The sequence below is a fragment of the Chelon labrosus genome (assembly GCF_963514085.1).
Source record: "Chelon labrosus genome assembly, chromosome: 7".
In the NCBI taxonomy this organism is placed as follows: domain Eukaryota; kingdom Metazoa; phylum Chordata; class Actinopteri; order Mugiliformes; family Mugilidae; genus Chelon; species Chelon labrosus.
In genome coordinates, this window is record NC_140343.1 from 27,070,440 (window position 1) to 27,090,042 (window position 19,603).

Sequence of the window (19,603 nt, forward strand, 5' to 3'; positions counted from 1 at the left end):
TTTTTTTTAACTATGTTTCGCCACTCACTCACGTAGCTTCTTTGGTTCTTGTTTTCAACTTTTTTGGGATATATGATGACCTAGGTGACTGAGAACCGGGGGGAGAAAACTGTGTTACATGTTTCACCACGAAGCTAGACAAGGCCACAGCAGTTTTACGCACCCACACACATATACAATATAAAACAAAATAAGGTCAGGCAGAAATCCGATCACAGAGAAGTTGCATCTATATACAGGTGTGGACAACCTGATTTCTCAGAGTAACCTGGTTTGTGAGTGCATGTGAGTGTTTTGCAGTGTGAAAATGTAATTTTCTGTGAGCAGTCGGTACAAAACTGCCTGTCTGAACTCCACCAATACTTGTCAAGATATTTCACATCTAAATAGGATTTGTTTCACTGTTCCCCGTGGGAAACTGCAGCAACAGAAAGAAACTAAAGGAGCCAACATGGTAACCAGATGTTTCTGAAAAGCAGACTTGACGCTAAATTCTTGGCAACAACTCAAGGTCTGTTTGTTGCAGAGCTCGCACACTTACCACACGTCCTTCTTTAGAGGATAAAGCAGATGAAGCTTGATGTGAATACCCATTAATTTGAGCACTTTCTCATCCGTGTGGGCTTAAAAGATGTCAAAACAAGACATAACTTCAACTCAAGGTCCACGTTCTCTCTTGTTAGTAAGCACAAATACAAATCCTGCTTTAGTATGATATATATATGTGCGGTTTGTGTACCTGCCAAACATCTGAGACAAACAGAACTGTATGTCCAGCATCAGGCTCCAGGTTTTTTCCAAAATGAACCATACAGCGTTCATACCCTCTGTGTGGAGGTGAGAATGAAGCAGGGATTTAACTCTTCTTGAAAACTTTTAATCATGACGAGTAAAACTCCATGGTTAGCTCTAAATTACATTGCCGTCACATTCAGACATCGTGTCATACAAACCGCACTCTGAGCATAAGATGCCTCGGTGTCATGACACTCCAGTTACGGAGGTCGAAGCTGTCTTGTCTGTATTGACTGGGAGAAAATTAGCCAAGGCGAAGCGATGGAGAAAACCAGATCAGCGGCAGCAAAGACAGTCTGAGATGATGAAGGTGTATTGTGGCCTGGGGTGGACAGCAGGCCTGATACTCATGTTTAGTCTTTGACATTTCACGGCACCTGTCAGGGAAAAGAGACTTCCTGCACAGCGGATCAATATTCATCAGCTCTCAATGAAATCAACTCCTGGAACTGAAGCTGAAGCACGAATGACACGACCCAAACAGTCATGGATTTTTGGATTCTATGCGTTTTCTTGGCCGCCCCGACCTCATTTGACCCTTTTAACGGGGAGATGTCGTGTTGGTTGTGTACGGTATACACAAAGACACACTCTAGCGAACAGTTGTTTGTCAGCCAGACCAATCTGCTCTCTGTCTGCAGGTCATCTTCATCATGATTATAAATTATTATACTAAATGCAGGGAGGGCACTCCAATAAAGATAATTTAAAGCTCAGGGAAGAAGACAAACAAACTACTCACTTGGTGTCAGACGTGAGAAGTGCTGCCTGCAGAAGCCTCAGGGCAGATTGAGCAGATGTCGCATGTCCCTGGACTAATCCATGTGGCTCCATTATTGATTCACTGAGTTAATTATTGGACTATAACCGACACAGTGAAATCAGCATTTGGTTTGTTGTGGCTACGACCTCGTAATTCTTACTTGGACAATTAAATTTCATATGGTACTTGTAACAGATGATATTTCAGAGTCTCTGTGGGACATTAAAGTCTTATCTGTAATGTTTTATTAATGGACCTCTGAGTAATTTGTGTTACTGTTTGCTTAATGTATTTGATAGAGTGTACTCTGGGTGCATTGTGTGGCCATATGAAACACATTTATAATAATATACAGACTTCATTGACCGACTGACAGACCAACATTTCCATCTCAAATAAAAATAAGAATTCAAGTTGAATTGCATTACACAGAGATGTGTATTGTAACATTTAGTGTACGTCAATGAGTTAAACAAGGTTGACAGATTTAGTCACACCTGCTGTCTGCCTACAGTTAAACTTCAGCCTCCAATGACCACACAGTTAAATCAACACATCTGAACAGAAAATCAAAGCCTTCAGTCTTTATAGAGGCTTTCTGTCCAGTGTGTACATTCTGCCTCAGCTTGTCTCACAGTTTTATACTCATCATCAACTTGACTGCAGAACAACATTAGATACAACATCCCACATGTCTAATGCACCGTTGTCACTGACTTTTGGACGTCAGTTTTACCCATGCTTCGCATCCTTTTTTTTCTTCGGTTTGCAGGGTCGTCGGGAGTCTCTACCAGCGGTCCACCAGGTGGTGCGGCGGCGTTTCTCCGGCCAGCTGCTGCTGCCTCCGCTGTGGAGGAGACACTCCTGTCAGGAGCGCCCGAGTGACACCAGGCGGCCATCTGCCACTTATGGCCTGCCTTTGGACCGACTGGAGGTGCTGTACAGCCGAGCGCTGGCCAGTCACGATGAGCACCGGTCAGTGACAAACACGCGCATCCCTGTCTTTCCTTGTGTTTCTTTCAGTCTGTTCCTTCGTTTCAGATTAATTGGCTGTCGTGATCGTCTTGGCAGTGTCTAATCATCACTATCTTTAGAGAATCGTGTTTTTAAGCTTGTCTGTTGGGGTTAATGCAGTTTATTTTTTTAATCATTGTTTTAAAAGTTGTTTGTTGTTTTGTGTTGATGTGGACCATCTGTCGTCCTGTTCATCTCAGACACATTTGCCAGGATATGTGGTTGATCAGTCAGTGTGATGGAAAATAAGCAAAGATCCAAAAATCCAGTAATGACACGCTTTTGTTTTTTTGTTTTTTTGCAATAGAAGCTTCTTTCTTTCCTCTATTCTTTCTTTCTTTCTTTCTTTCATTTGTCATCAGCTCATTAGCTCGGAGTCTCTGTGTGTTTGTGTTGGGTTTTGGCTCAGTGCAGGTGGACACCAAGGAGACAGCAAACTAAAGCTGTCTGAGAGACTCTGAAGGCAGAAGCTTGGCACACACAAATAAAGGTTGAATGTGTTTTGTGGTCCGGTGTGATAATGAGAGCTGCTCCCCTTTTAAAAAAAATGCCTGGTAATTGTAACCATAGGACGCAGTCTGTCACTGAAAGGTCATAGGTGTGTGTGTGTGTGTGTGTGTGTGTGTGTGTGTGTGTGTGCGTGTGTGTGTTGAATCTTCCTCTCTCTTTAGCACCTGCATCTCCTTTCTCTCTCTAGGCATTGATCATTTTCACGCTCACGCATTTAGAACCGTCTCATATTTGTGTGTGCAGACATTGATGGTAGAGGTGTGGCGTCTGCTACGTTTCAGCAGACTGAAAACCAGCTTGTTAGCTAATGGTGTAGCCTCCATTTTCACTCCAGGATGATAAACACAAGTGGGTTCGGTGACATCCAATAATTTGGACAGGCCTGTGCTGCTTTCCTGTCATGCTAATAAAGCTGAATAAAGACAGAAAGAGAAATAAATGTGAGGTCAGATCTTCTTGCAAGGAATGACAGAACTGGCTACCCATCATAGAAAATGTTCTGCAGCCTGCTGATTAAAGGAGCATTGGACATTAAACTCCACATCATGATAATCCAGATTTAAAACTTTTTAATTCTAAATATAATAACCCAAATTATTTGTCCTATAGTCAGATATCACTTTACACCACTTTCTTAAAACAACCCAATATGTTGACCGGAACTTCTTTGATTGAATAAATTGTTGCTGTCCCTCCATACATGAAATAAATGTTAAAATGGTCTCCGTCATTAGCCCACACATCTAGCCTGTAGCCAAAAATACTGCATTTTAAGACCATGGCACACCAAACCTGCAGGTGTCAGGCTGTTGGTGAGCGCCTGTGGACTGTGGTCCGCAATGTTAGCACTAGTCAGACCTCAGTCGGTATAAATGAATCTACGGTGGAACAACTCGGTGAAAGAGGTTTCTCTGATTGGTAGTTCAGCTTGGCGAGCCAGTGCACAAGAGAGTGAACAAAAGTTCTAAGGGCACACAGGCACACAACGTAAATCTTTGCGTTGTCTTCAGAGGAACCTTTTCAGTCCGTACACTGGTGACGTCACAGTCGTCCTGTGTTGCTGGTGTTCTTTTGGCGTCGGTTCAGCATGATTCAGCATGTTGGATCAGCGGCGGAGTGCGTCAATGAGAGAGAGCGAACTCTTTCAGCTTAGAGAACAAGTGCACACACAGAGAAAATGAAGTGAAAGTCAACAAAATGACAAAGTTCAAAGGCCCACAGAGGGCTCTTTTTCAATTTTCATCTCGTCTGAGTATTCAAAGGTACTAGTGTCACTGTTTGAACCCACGTATGCAGGTCTATGAGGACACACTACTTAAATATACTTGACACCATGACTGTACCTTTGAGACAGTTAACAGGCTGCAGTTTGTTTGTTTTGGTGTATTTACACTGGGCCTCCTTGGAAAGTATTAAAGCAAGAGTAAACTGAATCCATCTCTGAACTGAATCCATCTGAACTTCCCAAACCTGTAAGTCTTCCAAAAAGCTAAAAGTGTCAGATTACAGTGGAGCAGATAATTTGACATGCAGTGGCTGCAGTCCAGCTGTTTTGCATGCTGGTTCACTGTCATAAAGAGACTGAATCATTGAATGATTTCTTTATTCATTCGTGCTTCTTTTCTGCTCTGACAAATAAAAACCATCTGCTGCTAAAAATGGCTGAAAAAATAAAATATAGGAGCACTCAAGATTAATTTCAGTTTAACTGCCAGAGTAGATAAAGACAGCACACTGTCGCGTAATGCTGAAGATTGGCATTTTGACAGTGAAGACAGCGACAGACAGGGAAACAGATGGAGATGGCAGGAGGAAGCTGGCCGCAGAGCGAGAGTTGAGGATGGAGAGAGAGGCAGAGGCAGAGCCAGAGAGCAATAGAAGGAGAGATAATCGGAGGCAAAGATAAACAGAGCAGGAGGAGAGAGAGAGAGAAAGAGAGAGGGAGAGAGAGAGAGAGAGACACGGCATTGGCTGAGAGGCTCACAGTCGCTTCAGCACTCCGAGTCGTGGACAGAAGCGCAACCATCATGCTGCGCGCAACGCTCTCCGTGCGTTAAAGCTGCCAAGTTTCCGCGGTTTCCCCCTCACGGACAGTCAGATAGATAGACATCCCGCCTTCTCTTCGCCTCGCCTTCAGCCGCTCCACATCCAAAACTTCGACTCTTTAAATCAAACAAACAAACAAAAAAAAGCCAAGTAGAAAATGGAGTGCACCACGCTGAGCAGAGAAGGAGCGGGGCTCGCCAAGCCGCCCAAACACCTGTGGCGGCAGCCCAGGACTCACATACGGATCAAACAACGCTTCAACTCGGACACCGAGCGCTACCTGTGCCGCAACCGGACCCTGGAGAAGCTGCGACCCGGGCTGAAGAAACCCCGCATGTCCTGGCCCTCCTCGCTGAAACGGTAACCCCCACTCCCCCACTATGAAGTATCTGAAACAACCGCAGGCTTAGTTGTTTGCCATAATTCACCTTTCAAATTAGGGTTCAGGTAAAAAAAAAAATCAAAACGTAGCTTTAACTTATCTAGGTAAAATATACTAGTTTATCATGGCTATCCCTATTTGTTTCTCTTTCCTCCAATTCCTCTGTCAGGGACATGTGCATTCATTTGATTTAAATGTGTATAAACATGAACCAAAGCGACTAAACAGTCTAAGACTGGCAGGATGCATCTAACAAGACTGCTTTAATAAACCAGAAAATAATGTGGAAGTGGATTTTGATTAATTTTTATTACTTTATTCTGCTGTCATCATCACAGAGCGTACAGATATACCCAGTCTCTCCAAACTATAGCTCCCTGATAAGGTGCCTCTAATTTCCAGCTAACGTGGTGGAGCAATGATTAATGACAGTCTAGATGTTATTATTTTTATAATTACAGGATGTATCATAGGTCATAAATCTAAAGCTGTCAGATGCAATGGAAAGGGTAATGGACTCTTTCTTGTCCGTGTTTGCCACTGACCTTAAATATTGCTGACATTAAATATATGACACTTATCAGGATGTCCTGAAGCACTGCCTGTAAAGATGTTTGCTGATCATCATGGTGGTTATAAAAAAATGAGTCATTAAATGATGTAAGCTGCCTTTACTGAGTTATATTTTGACGCAGAGTAACTAAGCTGTTTATTGAAACATTTCATTAACATATTTTTAGTAAATGTAAAGCTGTTTTCTGACCTATTTTTCTTGGTTCTCTGCAAATGGAGCAGATTAGACGATAACTGTTGAATACATAGAAAATGAATAGCAGATAACACCCAGCTGATTAGCAATCTGCTCTTATTAAAAGGTGTGACCCACTGTCATCTCTCACGTCCGGAGTGTTCCTCTTAAATGCTGCTTAAGCTCAGAGCAAAGATCCTCACACCGACTGGTAAAACGCCATCAGATGCTTCTTTCACCCTGTGAGGTGCATTTTTCTTATTTAGTCTTGATAGTTGCTCACGGTTGAACTTCAATAGGTCTGAAGAGTTTTTATTGATGCACCCGGAGAAAGTGTTTTGATGTTGAGGAGCCATTGATTTCCAGTGATTCCTGTTGCCTCTGTCGGTTTCCCCGCGCTACAGTTAGTCGTCGGTGAGACAGTGGGGTGTTGTTCAGGAAAAGTTAGCTCAAATTGCACCCGATAATCTGGATCCCTGTGAGCCTTTCGTCCCTGATGTGTTTCGTCAGCGGCTTCATGAGGGGTCAGGCTTGCATGTAATTGTCGTGTCGACCCGATCTGCCTTCTTCTGCATTCTTGGAAAACATGAAATTTCGCAGTTCCGTGCAATTACCTGTTATTGCAGGGTGAGAAAACATGCAATTTCTGTATAATTTGCTCTCTTGATTGCTAGAGTTAAAGTGATACCAAACACATAACAAAATACAAAAACAAGAGCTGTAATTTTAATCAAGGATGTGTTTTTGGATTTAAAACCCCCACGAAATAACACTCTGCGGTCGAGTGGGCGTCTCCCGCCGAGGCTGCCTACCTGTTCTTCAGGCTCGGCTTTGTGTTCTGCTCCTTGCACTTGAAGGAATGACGGAGCTGATCTGTAAACCTTATCAGGCAGACTGTGTTGCTTTTTGTACACGGGGAGATTGATAGTGTGCTAGTGTGCCTCACCTCTTTTGTGTCATTTCAGAATTTTTAGTTAAGAGTTAGTTTTAAGAGTCACAAGGTTTTTTGTGGGACATTAGCAGCTGATTTTGTGTGTGGAGATACAGTAGAAGTTGCAGTTTAGACTCGTGAAAAACCTCATTGTGGTTTTGTGACCCACGCTGGCCTTCCGTGTTTCCTTCCCGAAAGAAAGAGAAGAGCTTGACTATTGGTGATTGGCTGCAGCAGAGCTGAACAGGCATGAAAACCGACGTCAGTTCAGCTCTTATCCCCCGACACCGCTCGCTGTCAGCAGGCAATGCACATCTCACCTCAGAGCTTTTTCACACATGAGCTGAGGTGTTGTGTTTTTGTCCCCTGATAGTTGCGCCGAGAAGATAATCTCCTAAACATTGTTTCACTTGCAAGAGCGGTAGAGAAACTGTGCAGTAAAATGGTTTAGTTTATTGTGTTGATCGTGCTTCAGATGGATTGGGATTAATTTAATGCTTGACAGTACAACTCCTTTTCTTTGCCTGGTGATTTATAAACAATCAACGCATTTTCCGGTTTGCTCCCGGCCTGTTTTCATTTGATCTGTCAGATTTATTTGAATTCCATGCTCAGATGTACACGTTGATTTTAATATCATGTGCTTACATACAGTGCTAAGGTACATAAACACTTACAGGTTTAGCAGACCTTTAGTGCAAATAGGTTTTGTTTACCCATTTTATGCAAATATCTGCTGATACAGTGGTGACTATGATTTTAGCTCCTAAACATTTATCACCAGCTTCCTGCACAGAGTACTAAACAGTTTATTTATCCATTGTGGATCATGTTTGTACTCAGGTTCATGCATATTCTGCCTTCAGTTTACACAAGTAGGCTACCAAAGGGTGGAGGTTAAATATACATCGAGCATTATGAGGAGGCAGTGATAGCAAATTGCAGAGTAAACATAGATAATGAAAAAAGATGATCAAGATTCACTAACGACTGATTATAGATATAGTCTGGAAAGTCTTATCTAACTGCGCTCAGTGCAGCTACATTCATTTGTACGTATCCATCCTCAGATTTACGTGTGCTGATGGGCACAGTGAAAATGTGGCAGTGATGTATTACAGTATGTGTGTGTGTGTAAAAAAAAAAAATTATAAATGGAAACAGAAATACAAATGCACAGTCTAGATTCACTGTGCTGTAGAGTAGAGTGGCTGCAGAGTCGAAAACTGCTGCCATGTTACCTCGGCTGCCCACTCAAGGCCTTCCTTCACCCTCGCTGTCGGCTGACTGCATCGTTTCAGCTCTTCCCTGTCAGAGTCCTGCCGGTGTGAATGTCATCTGCGCCGGCTACCCAACACCGAATGACGACAGCGGTAATGAAAACAGGTTGAGCTGTAGGTAGGAGTAAAAGCAATGAGTCAGCCGGCTTTAGAGCCACCAACGACAACACCACTGGCACTGCTTTTATTCTGCACTGAATACGGATTTCCATTTTTGTCTCAGAATCATTGTGTCTCTTTTCAGATGACTCAGATCACTTTTAAATACAGATCATCTACCACACAGGTGGGTTGGAAATCTATGTAAGAGCCAATATAAAGCATTATACTTATAGATAGAATAGTTATTTGATGTTATGGTATCTTTGGGTTTAAAATAAAATGACAGCTTAGTCCACTGCAGTATGTTTATTCCATTTTTGGAGGACTCTGTCTAAGAATCTCTCTTAATGCATGGTATGGAGATCAAAGTTTAGTTTGAGCACAACAACTTCATGCCAGTGTTCATGTACAGAACCACACCAGTCAGCCACAACATTAAAACCACTGACAGGAGACGTAAATAACACTGACCATCTTGTGACAATTCGATGTTCTGCTGAGAAACTTTTGGACCTGGCATTCATGTGGATGTTACTTAGACATGTAGCACCCACCTAGACCAGACCAGGCACCCCCACCCCATAGCAATGACACTCCTTGATGGAAGCAGCAAAAAAAGGAAGAAAAAAGGAAGAACAAAAAAAAAAAAAACATGAAGAACAGCACAAGGTGTTGACCTGGCCTCCAAATTCACTAGATCCCAAACTGATCAAGTATCTGTGGGATGATCCACAGAGGCCCCTCCCCTCAACCCATAGGACCCAAAGGCCCCCACTAACAACATTCTGTTACCAGACACCACAGGACACCCTCAGAAGGCCCATGTCCATTCTATGATGAGTCACAACTGATTTGGAGGCACAAGGGAAACCGACACAATGTTAGGAAGGTGGTCATAATGTTATGCCTGATCTGTGTTTTTTAGATTGTGGTCTGAAAGAGCTGATCTTACGGTGGCAGTACAGGGTAAACCCCTTGACAATTTGTGAAAGCCAACAGTTTTACGTCTTTATCTAATCTGAACATTAAAATACATAAATATTTTCTCAAAGATGTCATCATCTAGAATGAATAAACTGTAGTCCAACTTTGAGCACGATTCAGTAGCTGCCTAGCCTTCGGGCAAACAGTGGCTCCTCTGGTTTCCACTTTTGAACAATGAATACAGACTACTGCCTACTGCTGTTATGAAAATTTATCTCCTCTCATGCAGGCGCAGAATGCATTGTATTTACCTGCTTGCTGTTGGTTGTAGTATTTGTGTATTCAAGTGCAACGTTTTGGTCCAGACACGGGTGACGTGAGTTGTTGTAACAATCGGTCTTTGTTGCTGGTAGTTCTTTGGTATTGGTTTGATGTTCTTGTACCTTAGGACTCAGTAGCTTGTGTGTGTGTGTGTGTGTGTGTGTGTGTGTGTGCAAAGCCAAACGTACCATTTTATGATGTCGTCTCTAGTGGCACAGTGTGCAAACTAATTACCCACTAATTAAGAGTCAAATAGCTTTCAAACTTTTAATCGTTTTGTAGTGAAGAAGCACAACTTAAATTCTACTATTGCTAAGTTCCTTTTCCACTTTTTCTGCATCCGTATGTACATCCGTCTCTGCCTATTAACTAGGGGCACACTGACATGCTCATAAATGTCACAGAATGAGCAGAATATGCACATTACCGAGTGAGTTGTTGTTCCGCTGAGGGTTCAGGCCGAACACTGCTCATCAGGCGGAATTACAATGAATTAACAGATGGAGGTCCGCTGTTTTCCTGAAGGGCACTTCAACAGCATGTTATCGTTGATGAAAGCACGCTTGCTCTCGGAGGGAATGGTGGCCTTTTGGCTACAGGGTGTCCTCATGTCGTTAGGTTGGCTGTGTGTTCATGCATTACAAGAGGCTTTGCTCTCCAGGCCCCCGAGTAGTGAGAAAAGAAACTCTGATCTGGACCAATGGTCAACTTGAAATAGGAACGGCCTGCTTCGAAAGCACTTCTTATGGTGTGATAGCGCAAAATTACCCCCGTTGCTATGGAGCTGTGTTTTCCTGGAAAAATTGTATAAAGAGTTGCCCAGTGGGTTGTCAGAGGGGGGTTGGGGGATGAATGTTATCCAGTCAGCCTCCGGTTAACAAAAGGCACAAAGCAGATGTGGCTGAGAGAGTATTAGTGAAAGTAATGTAGTGTTTAATACCTGCTGCATGAGCTGACCTGCAGGTGTCAGTGGCTGCGTGGATGTTGCTTTAATCAAGTCATGATTCATGAATATGTGTTTTACCATGAGACACCAGCGGCTGTGTTGTGGCTCATTTTTCTTTTACTGATTGAGAATCGTTTTATTTATTGGACATTTTTAATAGTTGTGATAAGGCTTCTTGCACTTAAATCACAATTCACATTGTTCTTTAGTTGATAATATACAGTACATCTGAAAAAAACAAATGTAGCTTTCTGGTTAAGGATTTTAGTTAATTACTTCTTTCTTAGTGCCTCTGGACATGATTCATTTTACAGTCAGTAGTGCTTTTGTTTACAGCCAAGGCGGTGAGGCATTCCCTTTGAGAGGCTTGAGAACGATTCACGATTGAAAAAGGTGGTGATGAGCGTCCAGTGGCTGGAACATTGATTCATTATATTTGCAGTTTGTTGAAAAGCTGACAGAGGAAACACGGAGCAGCCTGCATTTCTTCTCCACACAATTGTCCAAGGAGACACTGAGTTCAGTCTCTGAGCTTGCTTGTCGTCGGGGCTGTTAGCCAGTAACAATTAGTCAGGACGCTAGAGACTGCTTTCAGACAAATGACAAGTTGAAAGCAAGCTGAAAATAATCTTAACACGTTTCTACTTTAGAGAAAGGGCTCCTACTGTTGTGTGAGGAGCTTTCATAGAAGTCAGTAGTGAGTTTTAACTCTTATGCGATAGGTTGCCACCATTTTACATGTCTTATGGGTAAAAGATTACCTTATTTTGTTGATAGGGTATGAGGTTTTACCAGTTCTTCTAATGTCTGCCTGATGCTGGCTTCAAAAATGAGTCAATCCCCATAATCCTCCATGTTAAAATGCTTTACAGCAGAAACAAATAAAAGTTTACAGCCCAAACGTTTTGGTCTCTATACTTGATTTTCCTATTCAGGAGGATGATGAAATATTATTATTATTTATTTTTATTTTTTTTCAAGACTAAATGTTCAGCATAATTTAAAACCAATCCATGCTGAGATCTATACTGCAACTCAGTAGCACCGTCAGTGGGTCACTCCTGCTCAATATGTACATTTACACTGGCTAGGGCAAAGGTCCTCGTTTTGATTTAGATTTTTTAACAAAGCCTGATACTTTCTCTGTGAAACCCAAGCGCCAACATCTGAAGCTGGTGAATGAAGCTGATACCAACATGCACAAAACATGCACTTCCCTAAATGGCCACTTGAGGGCTGACTCCATGTTAAATTCCTAACTTCAACTTTAAAATGTTTACTGCCCGATACAAAAATGGTTTTGGTTGCTATAGATAATTTATCCATTTGTGACAGCTGTGCAGGAGGTCCAATTACATTAAGGCTTAATGTTTTGCATAATTTAAGACACTATCAGATGAGCGATAGGTTGGTGCTGTCTCGGCTCCAGTCACAGGCCACCTCTTTGTCCTTATTTAAAATTGTCGGGAGTTAGGAGGAGTCAAGCCAAGAAGTAAATGCTCAGATCACTACAGTGTAGACACTGCGTGAATGCATTGCAGAAGTAAAAACCAACCTGTTGGTACTGGCAATATGGCGACAGCTAGTGCCACCTGCATTGAGCTTCAAAACAACTCTTCAGTTAAACTGTGGCCTTGGTCCATCTTTACACAGAGTACATTCAAGTTGAGGCATACACGGACATAGAACAGTACATACATGAACATTTCTGTTATTTCTGCTTTCAGAACAGCTGCATTAATAAGATTTTTCATCTGCTTGTAGCAATAGCAATAACGTTACAAATGTAATTTACTAAAAGCGCACTGTTTTTTTATTTTGTTATTAACGTGCAGGAGGCTATTAAGTTCAGACTCATAATACATAATGAATGCATTTTCCCTTAAGAACAGAGCATGGTTGATGCTTTACTTCTCCTCCTCTCGTTATGTTTTTGCTGATGGGAGAGTAAAACAATCAAAATGTTAATCAAATGAGCTTTCATTTTTCTTCCCAGGAAAATAACTTGCTGAAAAACACACCGTTGTTGGTTTGCTGACATCTTGAAGTTGTCTGATGTGATAAAAATTAAATTCTTAAAATAGAAAAATGGACAATGACACTTGGGTTCTTTCAGATTGTCTTGTCTTATTAAGTTATATTTTCATAAGATGATCTGTGTTTGCTCGGCTTGCATTGCCAAAGACAATGACATAATCATTATGTAGTTCCCCATATTAAAAATATTTTTTTATTACTATGTGATTAGGTTTTAGCCTCATTACATTTATTTATTCATCACTACTTATTGTTTTTATTAACCAGCCGTCCTTATTAAAAGTTTGACTCATGAGAGTTTGAGACCAGACACAAACACAGAAATATTTCAAGGAAGAGTTCAACATTTTAGGAAACACACTAACACACTTTCCCTCCCAGAGTTATAGTCTGCATCGATTTCATGTCTGTGAGCGCAGAGCTGGAGCCTGGAGGCCATTAGACTGGAAGCAGGGGGATGTTTTAATTGTCCACAGTTAGAACATCTGGCCTCAAGCACGAGTTATCTTCCCTGCATAGTTTGTATAAAAACCTTGTAATTTATGGTTTTAGGGGATGTTCTTTGCTGAAGGTAGTACCGTAAGTGCAGTGACTTGTCAAAACACTGAAGCTAAGAGACAACAAGCGGTGTCTCTGCACTGGTATCGACATTCATATATAAGTGAACTAATGTGGAGATGGTTCTTTTAATGATTTTTGCTGTTTGTGATTGTTGAAGGAAGTAAATCAGACACTTTTCTGTTTCAGTTTAAGATAAAACATGTTTTGAATTTTAAGGGCATGTCACACCATGCAGATGGCCGACCTGTCTCTGTAGTTGGGTCATCAGGAAGTGTCGATCTAGTCGATCTCCATTATCAGCTTTTTTCAGCCAGTTCGAAGTTTCTGAAGTTAAAATGCACTTCTCTGAACATTAAAATACTCAAACGTTTTTCGTAACAACATCATCATGTAAACTGAATAAACTGTAGACCAACTGTCAGCATGATTGGTACACAGGTCAGCTCTGTACGACAGGTTGTAGCTCCTCCTAGCTTCCTAGCCTCCCAGCTAATAGTAGCTCCTGCAGTTTCCCCTTTTGAAAGATGAAACCAGACTACTGCCCCCTGATGGAGTGAAGAGTAATATTCTTTCATGCTGGCGTGGCGTGTATGTGCCAGCAGGCTGTTGGGTCTAGTCATTGTGGTGTGTTTGAGTGCAACTTTTTGATCCAGACACAGGGGACACGAGATTTCAGTGAGCGTTGCCGGTTGATCCTGGTCTGGTGCATCTTTAAACCTTTTTACTATGGTTTCATTGTAAACAAGAGTCATGTGACAAATGTGCATCCATTTCTTTCTTCCTTCTGTTATTCATTACAAGCATCTTGTAGCCAGGCCTCTGCAGTTTCATTAGATGTCGCTGAACTTTCAGCTTGACGCACATAATGGAATACATATCCAGACGTATAGCTGTGATGTATAGCGTCAGCTTAACAAATGCTTGTTGCCGTCTTGCTCTTTGTGCTCTAGCCTGCGGCTGTCGGAGATGCTCATGCAGAATTCACGGTGCTTTCTCATTTCCTGGACAGACCTGTCGCCCGTGGCAGAAGCTGGTCAGGGGTTTATTGTAGACTGCTGTCGCTGCCTGCTTGATTAACTTGTTTGTTGATTTCGCTCAGGATGTGATGTTTAATGGTGCTCCAAGAAGCTTTCATAGAATAAATTAGTCACTAACTTCCTTCCTATCTGCAACAATAGATAGCACTATGGAAGCTCAGCACGGGTGTAGCATCAATATGAACCATTAAAAAAGTGTTTAAAATGTTATTACGTGAAAGCCATGCATAACATAAATGCACATAGCAACATAACTCATGCATTATCATTACTGTTGGGCTCTGATGCACTAGCTTGTTAACAATTAACTGAAAATAATGGAGGCAGCTGAATTTCATTAAAGGAACCAATTGTGTTTGTTATTTTTCACCATGTGCTAAAACGATTACGCAACTAAACGTTTCACAAAACACTTATATAAAACAAAGTGAACCTATGCCATACAATCATCTTACAAACCTCAATAGAAGTCAGTTTCTTACCATTTGATTGGACAGTTTCAAAATGTCTGCCAGGTAAGAGTCTGACCTGACAGACAGGGGAGTGAAAATGAGCATCACGTATGACATTTCTACATTTTTTTGTTATATTAAACATCGACAGTGCTGTCACCCCAGCAGAAATTGCTAGGTGCAGCATAACAGTGTAATGTTAAAATACTACAGTTTAGGAAAATGGCTATACCTGCAGAGTATTGCCTTCCTGTCAGCCTGTAACGATTATTTTTGAATGAATGGAAATAATAAATATTAATGACTCAATAGACGTTATCTGTGATGTGAAAAATTTCTTTTATTGTCTCCCCAGTGACAGAGTTAAATCTAAGCGCTGTCGCTTCACAGCGCAAAAGTCAGAGCACTCTTCCCGTCCTATTTCCCAACAAATGACTCGTATGTCTGCGGCTTATGAATCAAAGGCATAGCTCTAAGGATTGTAAGGATTTAGAAAGATAATTTGACTAAATTAAACTTAGCCCTGAGAAACTAGTTAGTCCTTATTCAACATTGTATTAAATAGAAATTACTTTCTGGGAGCGAGAAAGGGTGATTTGAGGAAGGGGAATCCAAGTTCATTGTAATTATTGACAAAAATTTAAAAGATTTTTTTTTTTTTCCCCCCTCTTCTAAGGGGTTCGTGATGTGACCGGGCAGTTCGGAGCAATCACACAAGAAAATAAGGTTTCTGATTCATCTGGCAACAACGCACACATAGCTTAGCGTTTGAGCGCTTGAGGAGATGAGTAAACCACTTCTTGTGCATGTACAAACCGTGCCCACTGATTCAGTCATGGTACAACAAATCATAAATAAATGCTGTATCTCTGCATAAACCATGATGAATTACCAAACAATACTCCGATCCAGCAGAGATTTGTATCTCCTCTGTCCTTGCCTTGACCTCGCCTTTGATAAAGGCCGGAGCACAACTCCTGCTTCATTTGTTTCAGTGCTCTTGTGAGTGGCAGAGTAGGAGGATAATTGCACGTTGCCCTTGTTAATATCTTCATCTTTGGTGCCATCTGAGTGAGCTGTCAGATGGCAAATTTGCCGTTACATCATTAGATGATCATGCAAGTATTATCTTACCATTCAGGATCCAATCTGTCTCTGTTCGTTTAATTCTCTCTCATACAGAGACAGTAAAAAGGATGGCTCTCAAAATAACACAAACTATTTGAGTTTGACACACAAAAAAGGAAAATTTAAGAAAGGAATGTAAGTGTGTTTGTTAGTCTCAGTTTGATTCAAGAGAAATAATTCAAAGAAAACATGGGCCTTTTGAGGGTGTCCTGTGGTGTCTGTCACCAGGAGGTTGGTAGGGGGAACCTCTGGATCCTGTGGTTGAGGGAAGGGGCTTCTGTGGATCAGGCTTGTTCCAGCGCATCCTGTTGAGAGTCCATTAGTTTGGGGTCTAGGGATTTTGAAGGCAAGGCCAAGACCTCAGAATATTCTTCATGTTTTTTGGGCTGTTCTGAAGCAGTTTTTCGGTGTGGTAGACTCAATCGTTCTTTTGGGGACAGATGCCTGCCGTCGGGGAGGGTTGGTCAGCAAGAACATTTAGATGGGTGGTAGGTTTTCTATGTAACATCCACATAAGTGGCGGGACCAAAGGTTTCCTAGCCGAACATTGCATCATAACGAGATGATCAACGTTATTCACATTATCTGTCAGTGGTTTTAATCTTGTGGCTGATTAATGTTATTTGGATCCAGATTGGGGTCCTGTGTTGGGTCTTTGTTACTCCAGTGGGTTCTGTGAAGACCTCGACTACACATCTGTATAACTTGAATCTATAAAGTATATTGAACATTAAACTGATGGTGACATAATCCACTGATAACCCACAAACAAATAGCATTTCATATGTTTTTATGACACAAAAACATCCTGTACAATCAGGATTCCTTAACAAAAGGTAAAAAAAAAATAGGTTTAACTGTAAAGATTAAGCATTTGTTACACAACACAGAGAAGCCTCTATAAATGACAGCATCAAATGTTAAGTTCCGACTCTATTGACGTCAACACGTAGAACTATGAACCACGGCAGCAGTTTATTTAAACGCTAACTGTTTTGAAGATACTTCCCACTTCTCCACCTTCACCCCTCCTCCCCTCCTCCTCGCCACTTCACACAAAAAATAATCCGTAATATCTGCAATTGCTTTAGTTTGACCGGTAATATGAGAAGCAAGGACAACAGATCCATTCCAGGAGCAAACAGGAGGCGGTCGACATAATGACGCTGATTCATCACATCGATGCAGATCTGTTGGTGTGTTGAGTCAAGGGGAATCACTGTGCCTATTTGTCAGGCGGAGACAGAATGGGATTGGATTCATCCTCCTGTTTAAGAAGGAAGACACAGCGATCTTGCAAGCTAGCTCTGCAAACAGTGGTCTCCCCCTTGCTTGGAATAAACCTGTTACCGTCACAACATGTTAATTAAGATACAATTGCCAGAAACAAAAGACAATAAGAAGCCCCCAACTCGCATCTGGTTTCCTTAAACTAAATTAGCCTGAGCACAGAACTGCAAAATTTGCAAAACTTTGTAACCGATCAGCCAGAACATTAAAACCACCGACAGGTGGAGTGAATAACAATGATCATCTCAGTAAAATGCAACTTTCTGATGGGAAAACCTTGGTCCTGGCATTCATGTGGATTTTACTGAAACATTTACCACCCACATAAAGGTCTCCATCCCTAGCAGGACAATTGCGGCCTGCCCACCACACAAACCTCTGAGGAACTGCTCAGAAACATAAAAAGTAGCTCAAGATGTGGACCAAGCCTCCAAACTAAATCCCAAACTGACTGAGTATCAGTAGGATGTGTGATCTAACCATAGGGTAGGGGGTGCTACACAATATTAGGCGAGTGGTTTGAATGCTGTTGCTGACTGGTGTTAAGTTACTGAAAACAGAAGGCAAAATGGTTGTCGCTTTCCAATCTTGTATTTCAGTAACTAAATAGAAACTGAATGAGGAATGTATATATATATATTTTTGGTTTATTGTGTGGTTTCCATCCAGTATCTCCAAACAATACAAGGCTGGTTAAAAATGTACTCAAAAGAGTATTTACCGTAACTATTCGGTATCCCTGGCCCAACTAAATGCCATATCACTCGTGCATCCAAATTCAGTGCTGTATTGTCTTCACAGTATCCCTGTGGTATTTGCTTTGCACAGCCTGCAATCAAGCTGAGACCTCTGGCCTTCAGAACCTGTTATAATTTCATTAAAGTAATAATTTGTGTTCTCATTTATTCCAAACAGAATTAAGGTGGTATTAGGCCAGATTTGTCCGTAGAAATACGCTCACCTAAACACAGAATCAAAAACCGATGCTACAAAGAGCAGGCTCTGATTAAACAGTGGTCTAACACAGGAAAATGCCCTTTACACGTAATAAGAGATATTGGGAAGCTTTTGAACAAAATGCAAATAAAAAAGTGTGTTAACTTGGTATGCTGTACAAACGACAGACAGGAATTGGCAGAATTATGAACAGCATAAATGTCTACACGCCTTCCGCTAATCATCTAATCGGAGAAAACTGGAGTCACGACTAAAATGCTGGGGGGTTTTCGTGGCTTTTATCCAGCTTTGTTTGCCTCTACAAAAAAAAGAAATGTGCAAACTCTATATTTCACGTTTAATTAACATTGCAGTTTGACTAACACTGGGCTCAGACTGCAGGAGATTTGGCCTCATATCCCAGACTGTCCTCAGTACTCATAGACTCAATGAGCCAAGCCTGATTAATATCAAACGTGTCTGATATTTAGGATTTGCCGTCATCAACCAATCAGACTTAATTAGACTACAAGGACACCGTGCATCTGACGTGATTTTCAAATCCTGTTGCGTGTGCAAGTTTCAGATAGCATGAGCAGATAATAGGGCATTTTTTAGCAATTTTATGTATTTTAAACCATCTGAAAAAGGAAATGAGCACACAATCCTCTTTATAGTGTTATTTCCTTTTTTTTTATAGTAGTTTAATTTGTTTCTTCAACACCAGCGCTCTTGAATGCAGCATTTTATTCACCTTGTTAGTTCTTATTCTTAATGCAAGACTGTATGACTCACATAGTGCAATCTGTAATGTTTTTTTTTTTTTGTATTGGTAAGTGATGAAAACGCGATCAGCACTCAGATTCACATTTGTTGAATTGTTGAAGTTTAATTTCAGCTCTTGCTTGAACAGATAATAGTAGATAATAGTCTTTTCTTCCAGGAGGTGATCAGTAAACATCTCATGTTGCCCTCTTTCATGATTACTTGCCAGTTATAATATTTCTGCTCCACCTCTACAAATTTCGTCCTTCGGTTGTAATGGTAACGATAGTTTCAGTCATTAGCTGTAGGATTTCATACTCACAGTTTATTGAGGTCATCTATCGTGCCCTTTCATAAATGAAGCAGCAGCTGAGAGTGTTCAGGGATTTGAAGCAAACTTGTGAGCATTATAAAAGAGCTTAGGTTGCCAACGACATGTAAAGCTTCAGTCTAACCCTTCAGGTAATGCCTGTTTGTGTCAGATTCAGATTCAGAAAACTTTATTTGTCCCTGGGGGACAATTTAAGGCACAGTGATCAGCATGATGTACCAGTAAAAGACACTTTTAATTAACAAACACTAAAAAATAATTACTATGCCAGAGAGAGAGAGAGAATTTCAGATGTCATATTGCG

The 19,603-nt window shown here is 41.3% G+C and overlaps 1 protein-coding gene across 1 annotated transcript in view; it reads left to right on the forward strand.

Moving 5' to 3' along the window:
• LOC311490999 (3',5'-cyclic-AMP phosphodiesterase 4C-like) overlaps nucleotides 1–19,603 on the forward strand; it is a 97,806-nt gene that overhangs the window by 16,207 nt on the left and 61,996 nt on the right. The window contains exon 3 of the mRNA XM_084548826.1: nucleotides 2,331–2,533. Within this exon, the coding sequence (XP_084404952.1) occupies nucleotides 2,331–2,533 (203 nt within the window). The remainder of the gene's footprint in view (nucleotides 1–2,330; nucleotides 2,534–19,603) is intronic.